The sequence below is a fragment of the Capsella rubella genome, unplaced genomic scaffold (genome assembly GCF_000375325.1).
Source record: "Capsella rubella cultivar Monte Gargano unplaced genomic scaffold, Caprub1_0 scaffold_1, whole genome shotgun sequence".
Taxonomy (NCBI): Eukaryota; Viridiplantae; Streptophyta; class Magnoliopsida; order Brassicales; family Brassicaceae; genus Capsella; species Capsella rubella.
The window spans coordinates 3,517,961-3,542,940 of NW_006238923.1; the positions used below are offsets into that span (position 1 = coordinate 3,517,961).

At 34.2% G+C, this 24,980-nt stretch overlaps 4 protein-coding genes and 1 non-coding gene across 6 annotated transcripts; 2 read left to right on the top strand and 3 right to left on the bottom strand.

The window, feature by feature from the left end:
• Nucleotides 1–178: 178 nt before the first annotated feature.
• LOC17898556 (serine/threonine-protein phosphatase PP2A-2 catalytic subunit) lies at nucleotides 179–2,308 on the bottom strand. The gene is made up of 6 exons (XM_006303982.2): nucleotides 1,866–2,308; nucleotides 1,310–1,424; nucleotides 1,119–1,227; nucleotides 951–1,028; nucleotides 622–813; nucleotides 179–512 (listed from the first exon to the last, which is right to left on the bottom strand). The coding sequence occupies exons 1-6, from the start codon at nucleotides 2,116–2,118 to the stop codon at nucleotides 339–341; spliced, it is 921 nt and encodes a 306-aa protein (XP_006304044.1). The 5' UTR covers nucleotides 2,119–2,308; the 3' UTR covers nucleotides 179–338.
• Nucleotides 2,309–2,786: 478 nt separating this feature from the next.
• On the bottom strand, nucleotides 2,787–2,858 carry TRNAP-AGG. Its single transcript has one exon. It is a non-coding gene; the product is annotated as a tRNA-Pro (tRNA).
• Nucleotides 2,859–3,649: 791 nt separating this feature from the next.
• On the top strand, nucleotides 3,650–10,373 carry LOC17898459 (paired amphipathic helix protein Sin3-like 6). 2 transcript variants are annotated; one of them, XM_023777429.1, is made up of 20 exons: nucleotides 3,650–3,972; nucleotides 4,108–4,231; nucleotides 4,354–4,476; nucleotides 4,601–4,781; nucleotides 4,866–4,964; nucleotides 5,065–5,208; nucleotides 5,414–5,519; nucleotides 5,828–6,051; nucleotides 6,144–6,298; nucleotides 6,574–6,701; nucleotides 6,797–7,051; nucleotides 7,307–7,800; nucleotides 7,988–8,608; nucleotides 8,691–8,779; nucleotides 8,857–8,995; nucleotides 9,097–9,249; nucleotides 9,326–9,486; nucleotides 9,571–9,682; nucleotides 9,788–9,959; nucleotides 10,073–10,373. In XM_023777429.1, exons 2-19 carry the CDS (start codon nucleotides 4,158–4,160, stop codon nucleotides 9,953–9,955), a joined length of 3,426 nt encoding a protein of 1,141 aa, XP_023633197.1. In that variant the 5' UTR covers nucleotides 3,650–3,972; nucleotides 4,108–4,157; the 3' UTR covers nucleotides 9,956–9,959; nucleotides 10,073–10,373. The 2 variants fall into 2 exon arrangements, with proteins under 2 accessions (XP_023633197.1, XP_023633198.1); XM_023777430.1 differs by having other exon boundaries at nucleotides 5,414–5,504.
• A 1,746-nt stretch (nucleotides 10,374–12,119) lies between these two features.
• On the bottom strand, nucleotides 12,120–13,622 carry LOC17897689 (two-component response regulator ARR4). Its single transcript, XM_023789471.1, has 5 exons — nucleotides 13,305–13,622; nucleotides 13,139–13,215; nucleotides 12,955–13,032; nucleotides 12,786–12,856; nucleotides 12,120–12,700 (listed from the first exon to the last, which is right to left on the bottom strand). Exons 1-5 carry the CDS (start codon nucleotides 13,495–13,497, stop codon nucleotides 12,322–12,324), a joined length of 798 nt encoding a protein of 265 aa, XP_023645239.1. The 5' UTR covers nucleotides 13,498–13,622; the 3' UTR covers nucleotides 12,120–12,321.
• Nucleotides 13,623–20,899: 7,277 nt separating this feature from the next.
• On the top strand, nucleotides 20,900–21,901 carry LOC17899098 (zinc finger protein 5). The gene has a single exon (XM_006303732.2). The coding sequence runs from the start codon at nucleotides 20,999–21,001 to the stop codon at nucleotides 21,638–21,640; it is 642 nt and encodes a 213-aa protein (XP_006303794.1). The 5' UTR covers nucleotides 20,900–20,998; the 3' UTR covers nucleotides 21,641–21,901.
• The last annotated feature ends 3,079 nt before the right edge of the window (nucleotides 21,902–24,980 follow it).

The following is a 24,980-nucleotide window of genomic DNA, read 5'->3' on the forward strand; positions in this document are numbered from 1 at the left end:
ATACCATATGGTTGGAAAGATAACAAATTTGAACTTATCCATAGTTAAAGATGAATCTGGTATAGTTCGAACTTCGAAGCCTGTATTCTGGGGTATGTAGGCATGAATGAAAAAGACACTCTTTTATATAATATATAAGCCTCTCCTACAAACTTTTTTTTATAGCAAACACCTCAACAGCAACAAAAAAAATGATGTTTTTTTCTATTCTTTTTGGGGGAAATTCGAACTCCACTTACAAAAAAAGAAAAGGGCACATCTACAAGGATACATAAGCAAGAAAACTGGAATTCCAAAAATTTATATATGGTCGGCACTAAAAAAAAGAAACAGAGAAATCACAAAAAATAATCAGGGGTCTTACGGGTAGTATCGGGTTCGACTTGTCGAGGAGCTGGATCGAACTGAAGGAAGTTCTGCTCCATGTTCTCTCCTATCTCTAGGATGGCTGCCATGTTTCCACACCGATAGCAATAGTTTGGTGCACTAAACACAGTCACTACATTCTTATCCTATTACACCATAAAAAGGAGAGAGATAAACAATTCAATCTGCAAGAGACAGACCAATCATGCCATAAGAACTTAAGTAGAGAGATGATGACCCCATGAATGTACATACCTGACACCAGTTAAAACCTTCCATGACAAGTTGATGCGCTCTTGATATGAGACTGAGTCCATTGTTGTGATTAAACTGAGCTGCGATATCCTGTCCAAATGTGTAACCAGCACCTCGTGGAGATATTCCCCATCCGCAGCGATCATCAGGATCAGACCATAGTAAATCACACATTGGTCCTTCGTGTGGAACCTACAGATCACACCATACATAGTTCAAAGAGATGACCTATAAGATCTATATAGAAAACTTCAAATCCTTTTTGTTCTTTCTATCTCAAGAAGAGAGAGAATGCAGAGAGCCAAGAAGAACTAAGAAGGTAATAATACCTCCTGTATCCGATCCAAGCTTCGGATATTATCAAGGGTATCAAGAGAAGGTGAAAGCCCTCCATGCAAACAAAAAACCTGTACGGAATAGATAATATTTGATGAAGCCAAAGCTTTTATGTAAGAAGAAGGATGTTCCAAACACCAACTGAAAAGAAAAGCTCAAACCTGACTCTCGATGAGGGCGGTAAGAGGAAGATAGTCAAAAAGGTCCGTAAAATATTTCCAGACATTAGCATTTCCGTACTTTCTCAAGCATTCGTCATAAAAACCATAGCTGAAACAGAGACGCAAAAAACACGCATCAGACTTTGAAGTATCAAATCATCATTATGCATAATAGAAAACAAAAAGCTTACACTTGGGTAATCTGCCGACTCTCGTGATTCCCCCGCAAGATTGTGAGTCTATCCCTGTATCGCACTTTCAGTGCCACCAATAAAGAAACTGTCTCTACTGAATAGTAGCCACGGTCTGCAAATTAATGAACAAAAGCAAGACAATAAGAAACCAAAAACATTTCCTTACAAACTGATGAAGCTAGCTAAACCAGCAAAGCAAACTTAGATCATACTCACATAAGCGTATAGTAAACCAGTGAAAAATTAAAAAGAAGGATCTAGAGGCTAGAATACTAGCAAGTACAATTATGAAAGTGAGCATCACAAGGCTCTCTAAATTGGGAAATTTCAGTACCTAACAATTCGAAAAGCAGAAATTGAAATAAGTTGTTCATTCCCCAAAAAAAAAAAAAAAAAAAAACAGAACCCACAAGTAACTAACTTTAGATATATAAAAAAGGTGAAACTTTCCCAAGATTCACCATTTTTGAAATCATCCAAGAACGCAGATCTAATTTTATTTCAAAAAGCAAAAACCCAAAAAAAAAAAAAGGAAAGATGAAGAAAGACAGACCTACGTAGTCACCCATGAAGAGGTAGTTAGTATCAGGAGCGTTACCACCGATACGAAAGAGCTCAATAAGGTCATAAAACTGGCCGTGAATATCGCCGCAAACGGTAACAGGACACTTGACCGGCTGAACGTTGTATTCCTCAACAAGGATCGCTCTCGCTTGATCGCATAGCGTCCGCACGTCCGCCTCCGATAACGGTTTACACTCCATCAGCTGCTCGATCTGACGGTCCAGATCTCCGTTCGACGGCATCTCCACAAACCCACCGATCCTATATACTCACAGATGGAAGAAGATGAATCGCCGAAGATTGTACCGGCAAGGCTAAGTAAGATGTTCGAACCGGAGATCAAATCGTGGCTCTCTGGTCTTCGTGTTCACAGCCTCTCTCTCTCTCTCTCCTGGCTGAGAAAAATTGGATATTTGTGTTTTATTTTTTATTTTTAACTAAAATAAAAGTGGGCAGTCTATAACACAACAAGTACATATGTTTTATGACCCGGTTTAAGTTCGGTTTTCCTGTTAATTTTTGTATAAGTTGGTCTTAACAAAAAGAATATAGTAAAATACTTTTCTGTTTGATTCGTTAGTTTAAATTTTCAAAACAAAACAAGGGAGAGAATTAAGCCAAACCGGATAGTATTTGTATTTGAAATAAGTGACACGTGGGGGTTCGGACCGAGCTGTGTTAATTTGTCTAAACAAACTGTACTGTCATTTCCTCCACTCACTCGCTAATTAGTCAGCTTATGTTTGTTTTACAAATTGTGTTTGATAGCAAAAGCTAAAGATATTTAGGTTGAATTGGTAGTAGTAGACTTATGATTGAGGCCTCTGCTAGTTTCGTAGTCGGACAAATGGGCCTGAACTGTGGAGAGAATCAACGGACAAGGAATGGGGAAATTTCAAAAAACAAAATAGGGGCGTTCCGAGAATTGAACTCGGGACCTCTCGCACCCTAAGCGAGAATCATACCACTAGACCAAACGCCCTATTGCTGATTACTTTTAAAATAAGCCGCTCATATACGAAATTCCATGAAATGAAACATTAATTTCCTTGTTAAATTCAGTATTAAATTACAATCGACTCAATAATATTATTTGTTCATTTTCTTACATAGCATCATATCAATTGTAAGAAAATGTGACCGACCTTTTTTTAGGTGTAATTATCATATTACTTTTTTCTTTTGGTAAGTATTATGATATTACTTTTTTACTTACTACTAAACTATTACAAAAAAAAAACTCTAGATTTCATTTGCATGCATTGTATATTTTGGTTTTGTTGTTAATTTCATAATCGTATGATGATATAAATTGTAAGAACTTGTAAAATACAAATCGCAACTGAAATTATGAAATTTTTTAAAATATTGTTTGAAATATAGTCTATTTTTTTATTGTAAATAATAATTTCCGTTGTTTTACAATTGCCAATATCTGATATAAATAAAATAATAGAAATTCATATATATATAATGAAATAAGCAATATATATTTACTTGTTTGCATAATGATAATTTCTAATTTACTTCTGTTGATAACAACGCGTAAATTTTTTACCTTTTATATTATATATAATTTTTTGACTGGTAAACTTTTTACCTTTTATATTATATATAATTTTTTGACTGGTAAACTTTTTACCATTACGCGATTATACGTGTTAGTTTGTACCAATTTTGTAACCTTCCACTTAGCTCCGAAGTAGAGACATGAAAGATTTTTGTGGGTAATATATATATAACAAGTTCCTCCTCTCTCTTCTTCCTCCTCCTCCTCCTACTCGTCCCGTTGCCTTACCCTCTTCCCTCCTCCGCTCCCAAAACCACCAGAGAGAGAGAGAGATTGAGATTGCTCCTAAGCAGAAGCAATCTCACCATTGGATAACATATTTTCAAATTATCTGCCCGGTGACTCGAAAAGCGAAGCTTCTTTTGCTTTTCATTTCACCAAGGTTCCGTCTAAACCTTTCTACTTGAAAACTCCGGCGGCTAACGTTTTCGCCGATCCTCTCACCTCTTTCCAAGTTTCATCTGCTAACCAAAGGAACGAAAGAAGCTCTGTTCACCTTTTGAGTTGCGTGATCTGTTCTACAAAGGTTATAAAATCAAAATCTCTGATTTTTTTTTTTTTTTTCCTCTTTTTTCCCATTTTTGTTCGATTTTCCGATGATAGATCTACTAGTAGGGTTAACGATACCGAGCTGTTTACATGGACCTGAATTTATTTTCAGGGTCAGTTTTGTTTGGCTGCTAAAAAACCTGATTTTTCTTGGAAGAAGAGATGAAGAGACTTAGAGAAGATGTGCACACTGAACCTCAAAAGCGAAGGCCTGAGGTTTCATCTCGAGGAGAAACGTAACTCTCTCTTTTCAATTTCGCTTTTGTTCCGTAGTCACAAGTTTCAAATTCTTCGATGTAGTTAGCTGCAATTCAAATGTTTTTAAAAGTATTGAGCTACTTGCGTTTGTGCAATGCAGAAACAAGAAACCTCGTACCACCGATGCCCTGTCGTATCTCAAAGCTGTAAAGGACATCTTTCAAGACAAGAAAGAGAAATATGAGTCATTCCTTGAGCTCATGAAGGACTTTAAAGCTCAGAGGTATGTTTAGTTTAGTTTAGTTTCATTATGGCTTTCTTATTGAGGTCACAGAAGGAATTCGTGTGTTTGTGGTTGTCACAATGTGAACTGCGTGTATTTATGGTGTCTTATGTGTTGCTTGCAGAATTGATACTGAAGGTGTCATAGAAAGAATTAAAGAATTGTTCAAGGGTTACAGGGACTTACTTTTAGGTTTTAATACCTTCTTGCCCAAAGGTTATAAAATAACCCTTCTTCCGGAGGAAGAGAAACCTAAGGTCCGGGTGGATTTCAAAGACGCTATCGGTTTTGTCACCAAGATTAAGGTTTGTATGTGATGTGGTAAATGTTACTAAGGTAAAGTTGATTTTTTTATCAGTTAAGGTTTACTGGAGTTTCGATCTTTGCAGACAAGGTTCGGAGGTGATGAACATGCCTACAAAAGGTTTCTAGACATCTTGAACATGTATAGAAAGGAAAGAAAGTCCATCTCTGAGGTCTACAAAGAGGTATGTTTATTGTTAATGCACAGAGTGTTAATTCTTCAAACTTTCTGCTTCACATTTTACTTGTTAGGGAGACAGTTCTCTGATATTTTCTGTTGTGTAGGTTACTATGTTATTCAAGGGTCATGAAGATCTGCTCATGGAGTTCGTTAATTTCTTACCTAATTCTCCAGAATCAGCTCCTTCAGCAAAGAAGGCAGTACAGCGTCACAAGGGCACTGCAACTTCTGCCATGCATTCTGATAAGGTTACTCTTAGTCATCTTTGTAAGGATAGCATATTACAGTTGGTAATGTTTTACTGGTAGCAGAAATCCGTTATGGCCATACATCCTTTCCTCCATTGTTTTAAGAGTCTCATAAATTAAGATCAAGATCAAATAAGCATTATAATATAGCATTTACATAGGGATTTTTTCTTAGTGAGATGTTGATACACACTTTTTTGCACAGAAAATCAAACTACGATGTAAGCTTGAGGATAATTCTGAACACTTTGATCAACAAGAAGATGGTGATGAGAACCTTGTTGCTTGCTCCCCTGGTAATTCTCTGGGAAGTGAGTATTTTGATGGTTTATGATTGTGAAAATGTCTTTTATTATCTAGTGAATTCAATATAAGCAAGCAAGTCATATCTTTCCCAACGTACCCTCATCTAAAATTTTGTGACCATGGTCAAATTTTTCTTTGTTTATGACTTAAGTAGTCAGTGGTATGTATCTTGTTCTGAGGTTCAACTATGTTAAATTTTTGCAGAATCTTTCTCTTCATTTTTGTATTCTTTGATCATACTCAATCTTGTCTTTGTTAATGGTTTAAGTGGTCATTAATTTATATGTGGTAGTAAGGTATTTAAGTTTTGCAGACTCCCTTGTCAAAGAAGGTCAGCCAGGATATTTTCAAGATGATGAAAATAGAGAAGATACTGAAACAGATACAGCAGATAGGACTGAAAAAAGTGCAGCATCTGGCGGTAAAGATATCGGAAATCACAAACCCACTACCAAGTATGTGGGAACACCTATAAATGAACTTGATCTTTCGGAATGCACTCAGTGTACGCCAAGTTATCGGCTCCTGCCAAAAGATGTGGGTATTTTCCTAAATATTGTTTTACTACACTGTAATTTACTATATTATTTTGTTCTCTTATACCATATGGTTGGCCTTTTCCCATGCAGTATGCAGTTGAGATTCCAAGCTACAGAAATACACTTGGTAAATCGACACTCAATGACCACCTGGTATCTGTCACCTCCGGGAGTGAAGATTACTCATTCAGTCATATGCGCAAAAACCAGTATGAAGAAAGCTTATTTCGGTGTGAGGATGACAGGTATGCTCTGGTACTTCTCTGTTTTTTTATTTTTTGGGCATCTGATGACAAATTTCCTTGTCCACCTTTTATATACAGTATAGTAGGTTCATGTATTGTCTTGTTCTATGTCCGTATAGATTTTTTCCTGTTACTTTGGCATGCTTTTATCTTCTAGATGGTAGGGACTTCTCTCCTTTCATTTAGTTTGTCTGGAACCTATCATTGAGAATGGTGATTCTTTGTTGTTGATAGAATCTCACAGTTTAACTTTAACATTCTTAACACGTGTTCAGGTATGAAATGGACATGTTACTAGGGTCTGTAAGTTCAGCCATTAAAAACGTAGAAAACCTTCTGGAAAAGATGAACAACAACACTATCTCAGTCGACACTACTATATGCATCGAAAAATACTTATCAGGTAAGTTGTTTGTTTGGAACAAATTTAATGTGGCTATAGATTGTCTGATCTTCATTTATTTGTGCTATAACACTCTATGTGATTGTATCTAATAGCTATGAACTTAAGATGCATTGAGCGGTTATACGGTGATAATGGCCTTGATGTGATGGATCTTTTGAAGAAAAACATGCATAGTGCTTTACCGGTGATACTGACCCGCATGAAGCAGAAGCAAGAAGAATGGGCAAGGTGCCACTCTGATTTCCAGAAAGTGTGGGCTGAAGTATATGCTAAGAATCACCATAAGTCACTAGATCATCGTAGTTTCTATTTCAAGCAGCAGGACTCTAAGAACTTGAGCACAAAATGTAAGCTTCTTAATCAAAATCTTAACCTACTTTAGGTTTGATAAAACCACGTTTTTACCTGCACTTGAAATTTCACAGGAAAAAATGTAGGGCTAATCCATTAGCAACTTCTATCTCTATCTCGCCATTTTAAAGAGAGGATGCTGAAGCGATAGAAAGTGCTATTAATCTATTAATAGATTGCTGATTATGAGAGTAGAGTGAACCCATATTTTGTAGTTAATGCCATTGTTTCGTTGTGTCCTTAAATTACAGGTTTAGTGGCGGAGATAAAAGATATCAGTGAGAAAAAGCATCAAGAAGATCTGCTTCAAGCTATTGCTGTTAGGACTATGCCCTCTTTTCAACCAGATTTGGAATTTGATTATTGTGATACACAAATTCACGAGGATTTATATCTGCTTATCAAGTATTACTGTGAAGAAACATGTGCCACTGAACAATCGGATAAGGTAATGAAGCTGTGGATAACCTTTTTGGAGCCCATGTTTGGCACTCTTTCAAGGTCTCAAGGTGACCGTGCTATGGAAGATGCATCAAAGTTGAAAAACAACCAAGAATTGCATAATGCATCCGTGGCAGTAAAGGACAGCTCTTCTGGGTCAAACCGTAAACATCCAATATCCCCAAAACTGGTGAAAGATAATCCAACAATGCAAGGAAGCTCTACTGGGAAAGATGCCTCAGCCAATATAGTGAAAACTGCTCAGCATGATAAACTGCAAGATGCCACAGCTATGTCTAATGAGGTAACCCCTTGTGTAGAATTGTTTCAAACTCAGGTTGTATGCACTGGTTGTGATGAAATTAAATGGGAAGTTACCTTCCTTATTACCGAATTGACACCTTGATGAGAATTTAGTAGAGACCAGTCATCAGTTTATTTATTTACGAAACTTTATTGATGTTACCCAAATTTTGGTTCATGGTCCGCAGGGTATCCAGTCTACCAAACTTGTGTCACCCAGAAATGATCAGATAACAGAGGATGTAGGGAGTCGTAGGGTTAAGGAAGTATCAGTAGGAAATCATGATGCTGAGCGAGAAGAGGGTGAATTATCTCCCACTAACAGTTGTGAGCAAGGCAACTTTGATGTTGGAGGACAAAATGGCCTCAGGCATTTAAAGAGAGGGATGGACAATGTAACAAGCAATACGGACCAACAAAATTGTGATAAAAAGGAAGCATATTGCACTGAAACGGGAGCAAAGGGCAATACTCGCCCTGAAGATGACTATAAAGAAAATGGTCACAAGTTATCAGAGGATAATGAGACTGCCCCTGAAATGCTTGTATCAGGAACCAAGTTTGGTTGTCATGCAAAGCATAAGGGAGTTATGAGCTGTAAGGGGGGTGCTAATGTGGCTCGAGAGGTGGCTAATGGAAATGAAGGTGAAGATGGATCCTTTGTATTTACAGAACAGTTTCTTCAAACTGTAAAACCTGTTGCCAAGCATGTGTCTTGGCCATTGCAAGCTAGTGAAACTTGCTCTCAGAATGATTCTCGGGTTTTTTACGGGAATGATTCTTATTATGTGCTATTTAGGCTTCATCAAGTAAGGACTTTTCGAAGCAAGCTTCTCAAGTCTTTAATATGATGATTTTATCCTCCCGTGTTAATTTCTACTGATTTTCCAGATGTTGTATGAGAGAATTCAATCAGCAAAGAAGCATTCAGAAAAGAAGTGGAAGGCTCCAGATAACACAACTTCTGATTCTTATCCCAGGTGATTTATCTTCCAAGTTAATGGCTTTATATTGAAAAATGACTTCTTACTGATTTTGGAAGCATATACACTTTTAGGTTCATGGATGCACTCTATAATTTACTTGACGGCTCTAGTGACAATACAAAGTTTGAAGATGAATGCCGAGCTATTTTTGGAGCACAGTCATATGTTCTTTTCACGCTGGACAAGTTAGTTCAGAAGTTTGTCAAGCATGTAAGCAAAACTAGTGTATTGCCTTCTCAACTCCCAACTTCCGAGTCTCTTTTTTTTCTTTATCTCTTTCCTGACATTGTGATGGTTTGGATATGCTTCAGCTCCATGCGGTTGCAGCTGATGAGACAGACACCAAGCTTCTGCAACTACATGCGTATGAGAACTACAGAAAACCGGGAAGATTCTTTGATCTAGTGTATCATGAGAATGCACGTGCCCTCCTCCATGAGGCAAACATATACAGGATCAGATATGTAGGTTTCTGTTAGCTACACATCTTTCCCATTCAAATTCCGTAATGTACTTATATTACTTTGGAACTGATTGCAGTCACCAGCAAATACACGTCTCTCTATTCAGTTTATGAACTGCGGGAATAACCAGCTTGAAGTAACGGGTGTAGCGATGGAGCCGGAATTTGCAAATTATCTACAAAATGAATTTCTGACACCCGTCAATGATGAAGAGAGCCATGGACTGTTTCTGAAAAGGTGAAGGAAGCATGATAAAAGAATATGATATGTAATATATACATTCTTTGGGTCCACAGGAATGTTTAACCAAACTCAGTACAGGAACAAGGAGATATTGACTGGTTTAAATGAATCTACGGGGGATACAATTGCAATGGAAGGATTGAATATTATTAACGAGATTGAATTGAAAACGGCTTGCAGTTCCTCAAAGGTAGAATATATAATGAAACTCTCTTGTGTTGGGAAAGACTTGATGTCTGAACTGTATATATGTGGATGACTGAAACTTACTTTGCCAATGATTCAACTGATGTAGGTGAAGTATGTAGCAAACACATCAGATCTTTTGTATAGAAGCAAACAGGGAAACCCGAATTCAGAGGGACCAAGGCGTAATAGAGTTAGTGAAATCTCTAAACAGAGAAGAATATCACGGTTTCACATAATGCTGAATTGCAGACTTTGTGCCTTGCCTTCTCTATAAACTGGTACCTACTCCAATTCATTCATTAAAATTTTCCCCTCTTACATCATAGAAAGGCTGTGGGATCTTCCTCGATGTAACGGTGCTACATTTTGCTGATACGTAATCTTGTTTCAGGTGTTGGTGTTGAGGCTCTTAGTGGTAACGGCTCTCTGGCTTTTAGAGAATATGCAAAGCTTTTGGTGGTAGAGAAGTTTGCTTGTTTTTGATGTGACATGAACTGGGATCATATGGCTCATGATTCACTTCTCCACAGTTGTTTTGCGTTTTGCGTTTGGAGCCTTTAAGTTTTGGTGTATAGTTGTATTAGAATATATATGATACCAAAGTTGCCAAAATTGAAGACTCTAATTATGTTCATTCAGCATCCTTATATTAGTCCTTATACGGAAGAAGAATAACATCACTTTGATTCCAACAGAAGGGGAAAAAAATTGCAAATCACCGAGGATGTGGAAAAGTTTTTGCATGAGAGAATAAAAAAAAAAATATATAATAATAATCCAAAATCAACAACAATGTAAAAATGGATCCTAGCACCCTTCAATACAATGTCCAGTCCCGGGTCGGATCACTCTATACAATTAAAAGAGGTTTAGTGGAGAATGCAATAGTAAACGGTGCATGCCATAAGAAGTAATTAATTTAATATATATGGAGGAGGACGATGCTCATTTACATATTACCCTGGATCATTAAACTCGAATACAGACAATAAGAAAGAAACTAAGATTACTTGTGATATATGTTGTTTCTCCACTTGGAAGATAATAAAGAACATAAAGATTCAAAGTTTTCAAAATAATACAATGAATACCAAAGCAATGGACTAGCCGTGGACAAAAGCAATCGACGACATTAGGTCAAAGACTCATCAAAGAGTACTAAAGCAAAACAAACAAAGAAAAACGTGGAAAAGACACAAGCAACAGCGATCGGGACAACAATACAGTACCCGAAAAGATGTGTGGTAGGGAGATTTATTATTATTCCCCCACATGAAGGGACAAAACGCAAACCAAGGATTTCTTTCTTTTTTTTTTCTCTTAGTTAAAAAAATACACCAAACGTGAGGAGTATCGTTTTGGGATGATTTTGTTGTCGACAATAATTAATGGTTTTGTTGTTATATACATTGCATCTACACTTTCTTTCTTTCTTTCTTTTATTTTAATTTGAATCCGTCCTTCCAATGTGGTTTGCTACTGTCATTAACAGTAATAGTACTACTATACATCATGATTTTTACTTGCTAAATCCAATATAGTTTATGTTATGTCAATAAAACAACTGAAGATGTCCTCTTTAATTAACATTGGCTATAACTGAAGCATTAGTTAGCCTTTCATATAAGCATATGCGTGGTATCCATATGGAGAAGATCCTACTAAGTACTATACTTGGGGTAAAACACACATTATTATATGGACCATAAAACAAAAAAGAAGACCAAACCCAAAATGGGTGCCAGAGACAACGGATCTATAGAGACTATTTATGGAGAAATATATGCCCCAAACGAAGGGAACAAGAGTTGCCCATTTCCAGCTTTTCCATTTATTCCCTCCCTCCCTCCCTTGTTTGTTTTCTACTACTTCTTTTTTTTTTTTTTTTTCTTGCTTACTCTCTCTAGTCTCTCTAACACATGCATAATGATGATGCATCCACTTCGTCCTAGTATTTATTTGGGAGGTGTTACATTTGTATGTTAAAAAGTTGCATTAGAGAGTCTTAATAGCAATATTTTTGGGTGGTAGACTGATAACTGTTCAAGCAACAATTAAACTCTTTAATTACGATATTTCCATTTACTAGTAGTTGTTGTATTTGGAAAAAAGAAAAAACCTTAATTAGCTTTTTGATTCTTGTAAATATTTTCGTATCTAGCTAACTTATTGATTGATAATATAATACCTATGGCGTTTAACAAAACTCAAATACAACTGCGTCAAAATAATACAGCGTTTTTATTATATTCATTTTTTAATGAAATACATATGTTATACCCGAACCAATCTTCAAGTTTCGTTATCAAACAGTAAATGGTGTGAATGTTGAAGGTTCGATTGCAATATAAAGTCAAAAAAACCATAACTTTTGTGCAGAAATTAAAACTTTAAAACAAGATTATAAAGTAAGAAATTCGCGTCGACAAAAAAAAAAGAGTAAGAAATTCGAAAAAAACTTTAAGGAGAAAAAGGAAAAGACCCACGTGGAGCGAGATTAAAGGGACATCTATAAATTTGACGGCGTTAAGTCAACGTGCAATTAAAAACACCGTCAAAGGTAAAAATACCATAAAGAAAAAGAAAAAACAGTTAACGGAGGAGATAGAGAGATATTACACGACGGCATCCCAGCACCCACTAATCTAACCCGGGACTCCTCATCTTCTGCCTTCGTATCGGCGACGACGAAGAAGAAGACTCCGGCGACGATGTCAACACATCGTCATCTTCATCGTCTATCGGTGACGAAACCGGCGATGATGAAAACATCTCAACCGGAGATAACGGCGGTGAAGAGTCCGACGATTCAGGCGAGATAGTCAACGGCGGCGACGATGACGACTCAGGCGAAATAGTCAACGGCGGAGGAATAACGGAATCAGAATCTTCCGGAAGCTTGCGTTTGTTTCCTCCGTTGGATAGATTGAGGTCTTTGGATAAGTGACTTCTCAGGCGTTTCACGTCGGCGAGTTTCACCGGTTTCAGTAAGAAATCTTGGGCACCTTCCTCAAGGCATCTGTTCATTTCCATTATTTATTTTATCAAATCAACAGTTTCTTAAAAAATCCCAAAATCAAAATCGAAGAGTCTCTCACACTCACCTATCGATCCTTGTTACTACGTTCTCTGACGACATGATTACTACCGGAACTTGTCTAAAATTAGACGATTCCTGTTTCAGCCGACCGGAATATTCCACATTGTGATTAAAAAGAGAAAAAAAAAAAAGTTGTCTGAATGAGGAAAAACGGCGGGAAAAGAAGGAGAGACCTTAATCTTCTTGAGAAGCTCGTAACCAGTCATACCGGGCATACAGTAATCAGTGATGATCAAATCAACCTTCAATCTCTGTAAGTAAACAAAATCTCAAAATCAGGAATCCTCGAAAAGCAAAATCCAAATCGAAATCTCTATTGACTCTCTAAATAAGAATTCTATCAAAAATATAGCTTACATCGAGTTGAGGAGAAGCTTTATCGTTATCTAAGCCTAGAAATTCCAAAGCACGCCATCCACTATCTACCGCCGTTACTGAAAATCGAAACCACCGGGGATTTAATTTTTCCGGCGAGGAGAAGAAAAAACAGAAAAAAAGAGAAAGAAAAGGAAGAAAAACAAACCTTTGCAAGAGGTAATACGAAGCAATCTCTCAATGACAATCCGATCAACGAGGCTGTCATCGACGGCTAAGACATGAAGTTCGTCTAAATCCAAGGGTGCAGATTCAATACCAGCAACAGTATTAGTCATCAAGTCCGACCTCCGTAAACAAGAAACGCCACCGTCTCTGGCCATTGACATAGACATAGACATAGACGAGGAGTCTATACTATACTAGTAACTCTGTGAGGAGAGGATGAGAATAAGAGAGAGAGAGAGAGATGAAAGAAGAAGAAGATGAAAGAGCTCACATCTGTTTGCTTTTCCTTCCTTTGTCTTTCCCTTTAGACAGTTTTTTATATTTCTTATGCGTTTTTAAAAAAATATTTATTTTTCAAAAAAAAAAAAAAGCACAAATCAATCTTTTTTTTTAATATTGATTAATCTCATTTTTTAATAACTCCATTCTCCAGCGAGGAAAATCCAACAAAATCTTTGGTTTTCCTATTTATGTGAAAAAAATATGTTCGTTTTGGGGTGCCGTGCTTTTAGGGTTGAAAAATACAACCTTTTTTTTCTTTTAATCTTTGAGAAAAAAAAACAATAGTAAGTAGTTTGCTCATAAAAAAAAGGAAAAAACAATAGTAAGTTTTTTTTTTTTTTTTCAACAATAACTATAGAATTGGTTTATAAAAACCAATTAGGGGGACAATAGTTCACATACAGAACAGGGAGCGGCGTTGTACGGACATTCCGTGCCAAACTATCCGCTTTGGTATTAGCACTCCGAGCAATAAGAGACAAAGAAAATGTAGAAAATTCCTCCCTGTCAACAGCTATGTCATCCAAATATGCAGAAAACGCTGGCCACTCAAGCGGGGAAGACACCATCTTCACCAAATCCGAGCAGTTTGTGAGAAAAGCCACATCTCTGAAATTGTGACCTATCATACAACGCATTGCCCACACCAAAGTTTCGACTTCTGAATGCAAAGGGGAGAGACTCCGTCTACAATTCTTACCTCCCATTGTAGTTGATCCATCGTCAGCGTTTTGGCAGAACCATCCTAAGCCTGAAAATTTATCTATGTCCTTCCAAGACCCATCAACAAAACACCTATAACCTGTAAAGTATAAAGGTAACAGACATCCCCGTGGTTGTAGCCGAGGGATATCTAATAAAGGTTGCCTTTGAGTCTCCACTTCGTCGAGTTGGGCCTCCTGCCAAGACTTTGCCTCGTCTTTTGCAATCCGAACTACATCCATCGGACTCTCGGTTCCATTACTGAATACCTTTTCATTTCTCGCTTTCCATATATACCATAATAACCAGGGATAGAAACTAGGCGACCCATCCTCAAAGGGCAGACCGAATAAATAAGCTATATTAGTATATACCGATGCTGTGGGAAAACTATGTGGATCCACTGGAATATTTGCCAATGCCCAAGCTTGTTTTGAAGGTGGGCATTCAAACAGCATGTGATTAACTGACTCCGCTGGAGCACCACACCTTGAACAGGTAGAATCACATCGTAAACCTCGAGCTCTTAAATTTGCTGAGACCGAAATACAACCTGTCAAAATCTGCGATATAAAATGTTGGATTTTAGGTGGACACCGTAATTTCCATACACATCCAAATAGGGGATTTATATTAGGCCCTTATACTGCGAGGACAGAAACATTAAATTCCGGCTTTCGAGCCACATGATATCCAGATCTAACCGTGTATTTCCCAGTCTTTGTGAAATGCCTTCCTGGGACATCTGGCCCTGGCTGATTACCAATAGGTAGAGCACCTATCAATGCAACATCCTCAGTAGTAAAATGCAAAACAAGTGTATCCAAACACCAAGAATTATTAATAAGTAAGTATTAATATAAATATAAATATAAAAAAGAGATTTTATGAAAATCCGGTGGGGGCATGTTATGCGAATATCACCATCGAGTGAAAAAATATATAAAATATATTCTGAAAAGCGAATATAATAAATAATAGAGGAGAAATCATCCGTACTAATAAGGAATCAAGATGAAAACACGCACACAAAAAATATATATCTACATATATAAAAGAAGATAGAAAATGAAAAAAAATGTGAAAGCTGATTTAATTTGGTGGTCACAAACAAACATGATGTTTGAAACATCGCACATTTTCCAATTCACAGTAGGTAATTTCGGTTTGGATTGGTCTTATTCCTTTGTAGATACCACTAAAAGCCTTACTTAACACAAATTTTAATTCATTGTTCAATGTGGTTTATAGTAAACTGTAATCCAAAGAATGATATTAAGATGGTTCTTTTCTTTTTGTGGGTTTGACGGGTTAACATTATAAATAACTCTACATCTGACTCCTACAAGTTTATGTTATCCAAACAATTTCATTCTCACTGTAATATTATTATTTATATTGTTTTCAAATTGGAGAAAACCAAAAACACAAAAAAAAAAAAAAAGAGGGAAGGTGGAGTAAATAAATAATAATAATAATAATAATAAAGAAAGGCAATTGACGTCCACATTAAAATTAAGATCCGCGGGACCCATGGAAATCTAAACATTGGACCCACTTATATTTCTTAAAGAACCAAATTTTTTTCTTTTATTTTTATTTTTCTTTTAATTTTGGACTTTTCCTCTTTTTTTATTTTCTTGCAAAAAAACATAATTTGCTGTTTCACTCTTTTAGACACCACAGCGTATCAAATCTTCGAGATTGCTTTTGCTTTCTCTTTCCCACCCCCAATCCCTTCTTTTTTTAAAAAAATAAAATCTATAGTTGTATATATATCATCAAAAGTTTTTATTTATTTTGTTCAAATGGTAAAGTTTCAATTTTACTAATTAAAATTATTTACTTACTCAAACTTAAAAGAGAGTTTTTCCTTCTTTTCTTTTCTGATTAAACAAATATTATTCCAATAAAAAAACATACATTTCTCAAAGCTTTCTTTCTGTATCCGTTTTTTAAAAAAAAAAAGTTAGACATATGAAAACAATAAATACATATATGTATCCATTTTGATTCTCTAGCTTTTGGTTTCAGAAATAATATCTCATATTGTATCATTTATCCTATACTACATATAAACGAAGAAGAGCTAGCAAATCTAATCTTATGATATTTTCCTAACTAAAAAAAAGGTAAGTTTCAAGGTTGCTTTGAAGTTAATCGATATAGCAGTCGTAGATGATCACAGTTTTTCCTTTCTTTATCATGCCTTAGCATAAAGAATACTAGTACTATTTTGTCTCTTCGAAATTGATCGTTCTTGATTTATATAGAAAACTCAATGATGCGTCGTGAACTATTGGAGAAGAAAAATAAAAACACTTTAACAATGGAAAATTGGATATGCCCTTGAGTAAAACTAATAACGCGAAATTCAAGATTGAATTGTGAATTGATTTTTCAAACGATAGGGGCCAACGAATGATGGATCAAATCTTCATGATGTCAACTAGAAATCGAGAGTTGAACCAAATAACTCCCCTAATAGTTGTGATCGACGTGTCGCTCATTTATTCATTGTTTATCATCTTTCTCTTTTTTTTTCTAGATAACTTTGAACATCATTTTTCATAAAAGACATTGACATTTTCCCTTTAATTAAATTATCGATTGAGGTATGGAGCATCTTTTTATTCTAATTATTATTGTAAGGATTTTCTCAGTCTTCTTAAACCCTTCTAAAATATATTTCTAGCAGCAATAAAGTAACCAATTAGTTGACCTAATTATAGTATTATACTATAGTATGGTGCTCATGCTGAGAACCATTATATATTGAAGTATAGTCGAATCTCAAATGCCAAAACTTCTGAAAAGATGTTAAAATTGTATTAATGGTATGAGTAGATTAGTTCATTTATATATTGTTTTATGTTCTTTCGAAATTTTCGATGTGAAATCCTGACTTTTATTTTGGTCACCATCAGTAGAGCTCCTATCTAAATACAAAAGGCTACAAAGCATTGTTGGATCTTTTGTGAATGACACTTTTAAGAAGAAGAAAAATACATGCTTTTGATGGAAACAAAGAAAAGAACAATAGAGTACTGAGTAGTCTTTCTCCTTGGTTATCACTTGTGTTGTTTTGGTTCTGTCTCCTCTTGATATTTAATACTTATTTATCTTTATGTATATATTCATCACACTTTCACAAACGTTCCAAATCCTCGAAACAAAGAGCACAAGACAAAGAGACCAAAAACACTTGCAAACAAAATGAATACTCTACTTTTATGGGCTTTTACACAATTAAGGCTTTTCTATTTTTACTCTCTCCAGTTGCATGGTTTTGTATTATTAGGCCATGGAGGCGAACATTCTTCTTCAGTCAATTAATATATATTCAAAGATTAAATATGAAAAAGAATCTAAATAACCTGATAAAGGTTGGCAATCGAAATCGACGTAGCTTAACGTTAAATGTTTCTATACTAATGTCTGAAACAGAAGATTTTTAGAGACGAGCTGAAAATTTGGGTGAAGGCCCAGACCCAGTGGTGGTGTCTGTGTCTGATCCATCACTAGGGTCGGACAATTAAAAGCAAACCAAAGCCTTTTATAGTTTTATCAATTTCGATCGCAATGATATATATATATATGGATTTCAACAAACGAATTGGGAGATAAGCCGAAACGAGTTCAAACCTAACTGTATTTCGATTTTGCTGTCATGCTAAACGTGACCAAAACAGAAAATCAGACCATAATAATCGAAATTAAATTTCCTACACCTAAGAAACCTGCAGGGTTTAATTAAATTAGTAGTTAGACCAGCAGCACAATACCACATAAAAAATATTAGATATTTCCGGCTGGCTTTGGATTTGGACTTTGGAGATCTGCATATATCGTTCGTTCAAGAACAATAATTTCTACGTGCATGCTAGTTATATATATATATATAGTATCCTTGTAGTATTAATTAGCGTTGTGTAATCTTTATTTTCTCGTGGATGTTCTATATATAGTTATAGTTGTAATTCATTTATTATGCATGCATGCTTGCTGGCTGGATTCATAGTTTTAAGTAACAACCATTTTTATATGAATTCAGTCATAATCCATTTCGATCTGTAATCATTGTTTATTTTCTCATGTATTGTATATGGTATAGTTTTTTATATGGTTTTTGGTCTTGGCATTGCATTTTCGGTGGCGTTCTTTTTTATTCCGTAAATATATATATATATACCAAATTATGATATAATAATAATTTAAGGCTCGAGTGCTCTTGGAGTCGTCTAGAAGAGAAGCAAAAGCATTTGATTAATACGGAGAGGCAAACTGCGGGGACCATGTTTTGGATATTCTTAAATTATCTTCGACTTTATTAATTTGTTTCTTATACAATATAACATGCATGTGCTAGTTTGCTCGTCCTCGTTTTCTATACAAAATGAAAACTTAAACACAGGGAATAATTAGTTTATGTATGTGATTAGTAAGCTCGCACAACCCTAATGAGTTTCCCTATAAAGAAACAAAAACTACTATCGTAAAACTTTTTTTTCTTTTTGTTATTGTGGTCAACACTTAGAGTTAAACCTTTAAACATTTAGGTCGATCGAATAGATTTTTTACAGGTACATTAGACTAACTAATTAAGTTCTCAAAAATGGGTTTTGAATTATGTAATAATTTTAAGTTGTTTGAGACTTCGATAAATATAATGAGAAGAGAAGGTGAGGTGGACATAATCAAATAATTAATATATATATACTACTAAGTTTTACTATATCAAATAATATAGAAACCAACCCACCCACCCAAGTAGCCACCACAAAGAAACTTTCGAAAAGAAAAAAAAAATCATAATGAGCTAAATTATTCCACATGCTATTGGATAAATATAAGATTATTGTTGACAGCATACTTATTTGGAATTCTTCTTTCCCTCGATTGCTATAATAATACTTCTAAGACCAAAAAAAAAAAAAACAAAAACAAAGGACCTGATAGAGAGGAAAGAGCGAGCGTTTGATTGCATGAGACACCAGTTTTGGTGGCAAGAAAGTCCACCAATCAGAGATCTTAGGTTAGTATGAATTGGAATATAACTATAACACCTAATAAGGATTAATTATTGTTATTTCGATTTTTAATTGTCTTGATCTATCTTTTAAGTTACACAGAGAGCAGTGGGGTCTTAATGGAACAACTGTCCAAACCAAATGCCATTTCATTAGACTTGTTTTTTTTTTTTCCAGTATTAGAATAAGATTATCTCATGACTTGATAATGATTCACCTGAAAAATAGAATATTAATCTTTTTTTAATACCAATTTTCTCTTTCTGTATAAAATATTGTCTTCTCATGCTTTATGAAGATTTGCCCAAGATCTTGTTTCGAAGAATAGACTTATGAAATATATATATATATATATATATATATATACTATATGTTAAATAGTATAGATGCTTGCATCATTGCCCACTTCTTGTATTCCTTCATTTGGCAACTAACTTATTCTCCCTCATTTTTTATTTAATAATTTCATTTGCATTCATTAAACATGGTCAAGATAGGCTTTTTCTCTCTCTCACAGTAATTAGACAAATAAGATTTGGTTTAGGTGGGAAGACAATACATTGAGATAAATTACATAAAAGCTTCAATTTCATGCTCCATCATCAGATCTCTTTGCGAGCAACTTTAATCGATGGGAAATTAATTTGTAAAACATTATAATGAATAGTATCACTAAAAGAATATCCAAAGCAAAATTATAGACTAATTTTGATTTCTTTTTGGAGAATACCGAACGACGATTCGTTTGATATTGTTGCAATATGCTCTTGAGTGAATATTTAGATACAAAAATTTTCATTTATTCGCTTATAAATTTTATGCGTCATTCAAATATAGTGAATTGTTAAATACTATTCTTCAGCTTCGATGCTGATTATATAATTTTTAGGGCAAAACTGATTGGCTTTATTTAACTTCCTATCTTTCTTTGACTTTCGGTATAATATCAACAATATGATATTAACATCTTTAATCTTTTCTTATAGCTTAGAATATAACTTTTGTATTAATTGTCACAAGTGGTGTGATCGCTGCATGCCTTTTCATATATATATTTTATATTTATCGTATCTCAACTCAATCTAACTATTTTATTCACGCACTAAACAGAAAGTATTTTCCAACAATATTTTAAAGTCAAGTTTATCAAAATTAAGCAAATGTATATATAAGACAAAGATAAAAACAAGTTGACAAGTTAAGTCTTTATATATATATATATACTATGGTATAAAGAATTTTCAATCCTAGTTTATTATATACCGTTCCTATCTCATATAGTATATGTATGCGCGTGGTATCCACATATGTCTATAAACATCTTCCGTGTTAGTGTAATGTTTATTGTACCTATCAATGTTTATTTTCCAAGATACATTTCTCGTCACTACACCTTAGATTCAAACAAATAATTTTATTATAAACCCTAAAATATTATATACTCGATGCTGTTCATGACTAATATAAAAAACCCTTCCAACAATATAAAACTCCTTATGTATATTATATTACAGATGCAATGCATCATTATATACAAATTATTAAACTAAGCATCCTCCGCCTCTCTATATTTGCTATATAAAGACGATCATTTGCACACCTCCTTAAGCTAATTAAACCCATCAACAAACACAAAACATACATACAGACACATATATATATGTCTATGTCTCCGACAATGTCTCGAGCAGGTGAAAGTTCCTCAGGCTCTTCCTCCGACAAGACGATAAAGCTATTCGGGTTCGAGCTCATCAGCGGCAATCGTTCGCCGGATATCACGACGGCGGAGAGCGTGAGCTCGTCAACAAACACGACGTCGTTAACAGTTATGAAAAGACTCGAATGCCAATACTGTGGCAAAGAGTTCGCAAACTCCCAAGCCTTGGGAGGTCACCAAAACGCTCACAAGAAGGAGAGGTTGAAGAAGAAGAGGCTTCAGCTCCAAGCTCGACGAGCCAGCATCGGCTATTATCTCACCAGCCACCACCAGCCAATAACGACGGCGTTTCACGGAAAATACAAAACGCAGTCGTATTGTGCGTTCTCCTCCATGCATGTGAATGATAATAATAATCAGATGGGCGTGTACAACGAGGACTGGTCGCCGATGTCATCGCAGATTAGCTTCGGCAACAAGAACGCGGGTCAAGACCTTAATGAACAAAGTGGTGAGATGGGTAAACTGTACGGTGTACGACCGAACATGATTCAGTTCCAGAGAGATCTGACTTCTCGTTCTAGTTCAAAGAGAAGCATTAAGTCGCTGGATCTTCATCTAGGTATCGCCGGAGATACGGCATAACAAAGAGATAGAGATATATGATTAAGATATACTAGTTGTGTATTTTATTGGGAAGAAAAAACGAAAAAAAAAAACCGAGACATATATAGTGTTCTTGAAGCCAATTTGAGTTTATTTATTAATTAGGTTTATGTATGTTCTTTAAAAATTCATTCCAAAGTGATGTTGTAGAATTATTCAAAAAAAAAAAAAAAACTCAAATAGATAGATTAATTATCCAGAAAATCCAGGATCTTCATCGTCATCCCAAAATAAAACACAAATTAAGTAGAACGGATCAAGTATATATATATATATATTATGGAATATAACAATAAAGAATATATAGTACTAAAAAAAAAAAAAACATTTTCATGTTCCTTAATTTGTTAACCGTACGTATATACTACAGTAAAACCTCTATAAATTAATAATGTTGGGACCATAAAAATCTATTAATTTATAGAGGTATTAATTTATCGATAAATTAATAATTATTAATTTATAGAGAGATATTTCTAATTTGGAAAATATTTTCAAAACAATATTTAAAAATAAGATCTAATCATGGTAATTAATATTTTATATAATCAATTACAAATAAAACAATAATTATTATGTATTAAAAGAGAATGCTAGCTATTTTTCATATAGTAAAATATTAGAAATAAAATCTAACAAAAACTAATGTGTCTATATATACATATATTTTGAAAATTTTACCTAATTATTAATTTTTAATATTGATGAGACCATATATTTACAAAGGATTTTCAAAAAAATTATTATCTTATTATTTTATCGAAATGTGTCTAAAATTACACTGGTCCGGAGAAATTTATTAATTTATAAAGATTATTAATTTATCGAGTATTAATTTATAGAGGTTTTACTGTAATTAGTAATTAACATGGTGTCTATAGTTTTATCATTATTATTGTGTGCTGTGTTTTTCTTTTGTTTTAGCGTTATGTGCTGTGTTATATATATAAATGGCGCATTGCTTAATTGATGGAGGAAACATGTTGAAACATTATCACTTTCTTGTTGCTTAGTCTATATATGTCCCATTCGTACGTCCTTCTTTATTGGTACATTTGTTTATTACCATATGGGTATATACATTATACATATATATTACATATTACATATTACATATTACATATTACATATACTTCCACTCCGTACCTATAAATAGTGTTCCATTACAATCTACAAGTAGTGCATACATGTGAATGATAGATAAAAACGTAACGTATATTTCCATCCATTACAAGTAGTCAAGTAGATGCCTGTGAATGTGATTGATAAAAACGTAACGTTTTTGTTTGGAAATAAATTAGGAAACATAAAAAGGGTAACGACCTTTATACGATCGAGTCCTTTTTTTTTAATGTTTCCAAAACTCTAATTCAATCACTTAAACTACTTTTTCTTATTTTTATATTTGCTTGGATTTTAATCACTTAAACTATTATTCATGATAATAACTAAGTTGCATGTTATGGAAGATGAATCGAGACCGATGAATTAACAAATCCACAACAAGAGTTACCAAAATTTGGATCTCTGATCATATATATACCTTTCTACTCCGAACCGATGAATCGCGAGACTAGAGCTATAATTTGGAAATATATAAACATAGTATAAAACAAACTAAAAGACGAGTACAGTTATGATTATTTAACTTCATTTCTTTTGAGACAATATAAGACAGAGAAATATGTGAAATTCTGAATAACTCTTAAAAGAACCGAAGAAATGAATTTTAGTGGTGACATTTCATGACTTAGATTTTATTCTTTCAAATAGATTTGGTGTAGGATTGATTCGAAATTTTCCCATTAAGTCTCTGAATAAATATGTGCACCAATTCATAATTGCACCACTTTTTAAAATACATACTATAATTTTTAAATAAATGGAGTCGGCAGGTTATATATTTAATCAATAGCGTGATTAGAATGATAAGCTTTAAAGATCCAACATCCAATGTTGGAGGTCCCTTCAATTGTGTGTATACACATGTCACTTCCGACACCAACGGAACTCCATTTTGCTTATGTGTGTTTTTAGATGCTTATCCCATTTCATTATTTACTTTTATTTTACTTTTTACAGGTTTTTCCTTTATTGTCCAATTCGTATGTTTCCTAATTTTGGTAATATATGTTTTTTTGAAGCATCATCGATCGCTCTTTGTGGCTTGCATATATATAAATATATGAGTAAATAACATAGTACGTAATAACAGCAGTTACATATTTGTAGATTTACGATAATATTTTCGTTTTCTTTTATATTCTCGAATAATTCTAGGAAAATAAATAAATCTATTCATGCTATTCCCCCAACTTAAACCATGTTAGATAGTGGCATTGGCGGAACCGCGGAAGAAGTGATCTGGACTAGGATGATCCTCCACATGCAGTGCTGAGAATGATGATCATTTTGATTGATCAGGTTAGAGAATTGAGAACACAGTTGCGTATTAATTGTCACATTAATTAATTAGCATTTGTCTAGATTTAGTTTCGATCGAAAACCGTAATTTTCATATATATATATATATATATTTTTTTTTTTTAAAATAATATATGAAACTAATGAAAGTTGCCACGTAATAAGAGTTTTCTTATGCTTAACGGCATACATGCAACATGTTATCATGGCATATGTAATCATAACGAAGATAGCTAGCTACTGATTAAAACGAAAACACTATTATCAGTTTTGAAATGATATATTTTGTTTTAAAAAATTAAGGATAATGTTATCTATATAATGTTGTGGCCTGTGGGAGACAAAGTTAGATCCAAAGCCAGGTAAGGTTAGCTTGTTGATCTAAATTGATTAAAACATACTTGTTGAACGAGACTTCGCCATCTGTACCACGCACCCATCCTAAATTCTTTCATTCCATTTTGATTTTATAGTTTAGTAATAAAATGTCATGTATGGTTCCATTATATATAACTTTGATTATTATTATTGGCATTATTGCTTTCTTAAAAGCAAGTTTAGAGTATTTAACAAAAACTATTGATTGGTCATTGTGAAGCGTTATATTTGACCATCAAGAAGAAAACTATATAAATATAACGCAATAGTTAATTATATATATTAATTCTTATATTTTTAATTATTAAATCGGGTGTAATCTTTTCGAAGACTCCTTGGTGTTGTGTGTGTACTTATAAAAGGACAATATATATCATTTTCTACGTAAAACAAAGGACAAGAATTATCGGTTACTTAATTAGTTTGAATGCTTCTTTGATCTAATAATTTAAAACATTATAGCGTTAGATGTAAGTTTTATAAACTAAAAAACTGATTTTTAATTGAAGCAGTTGAT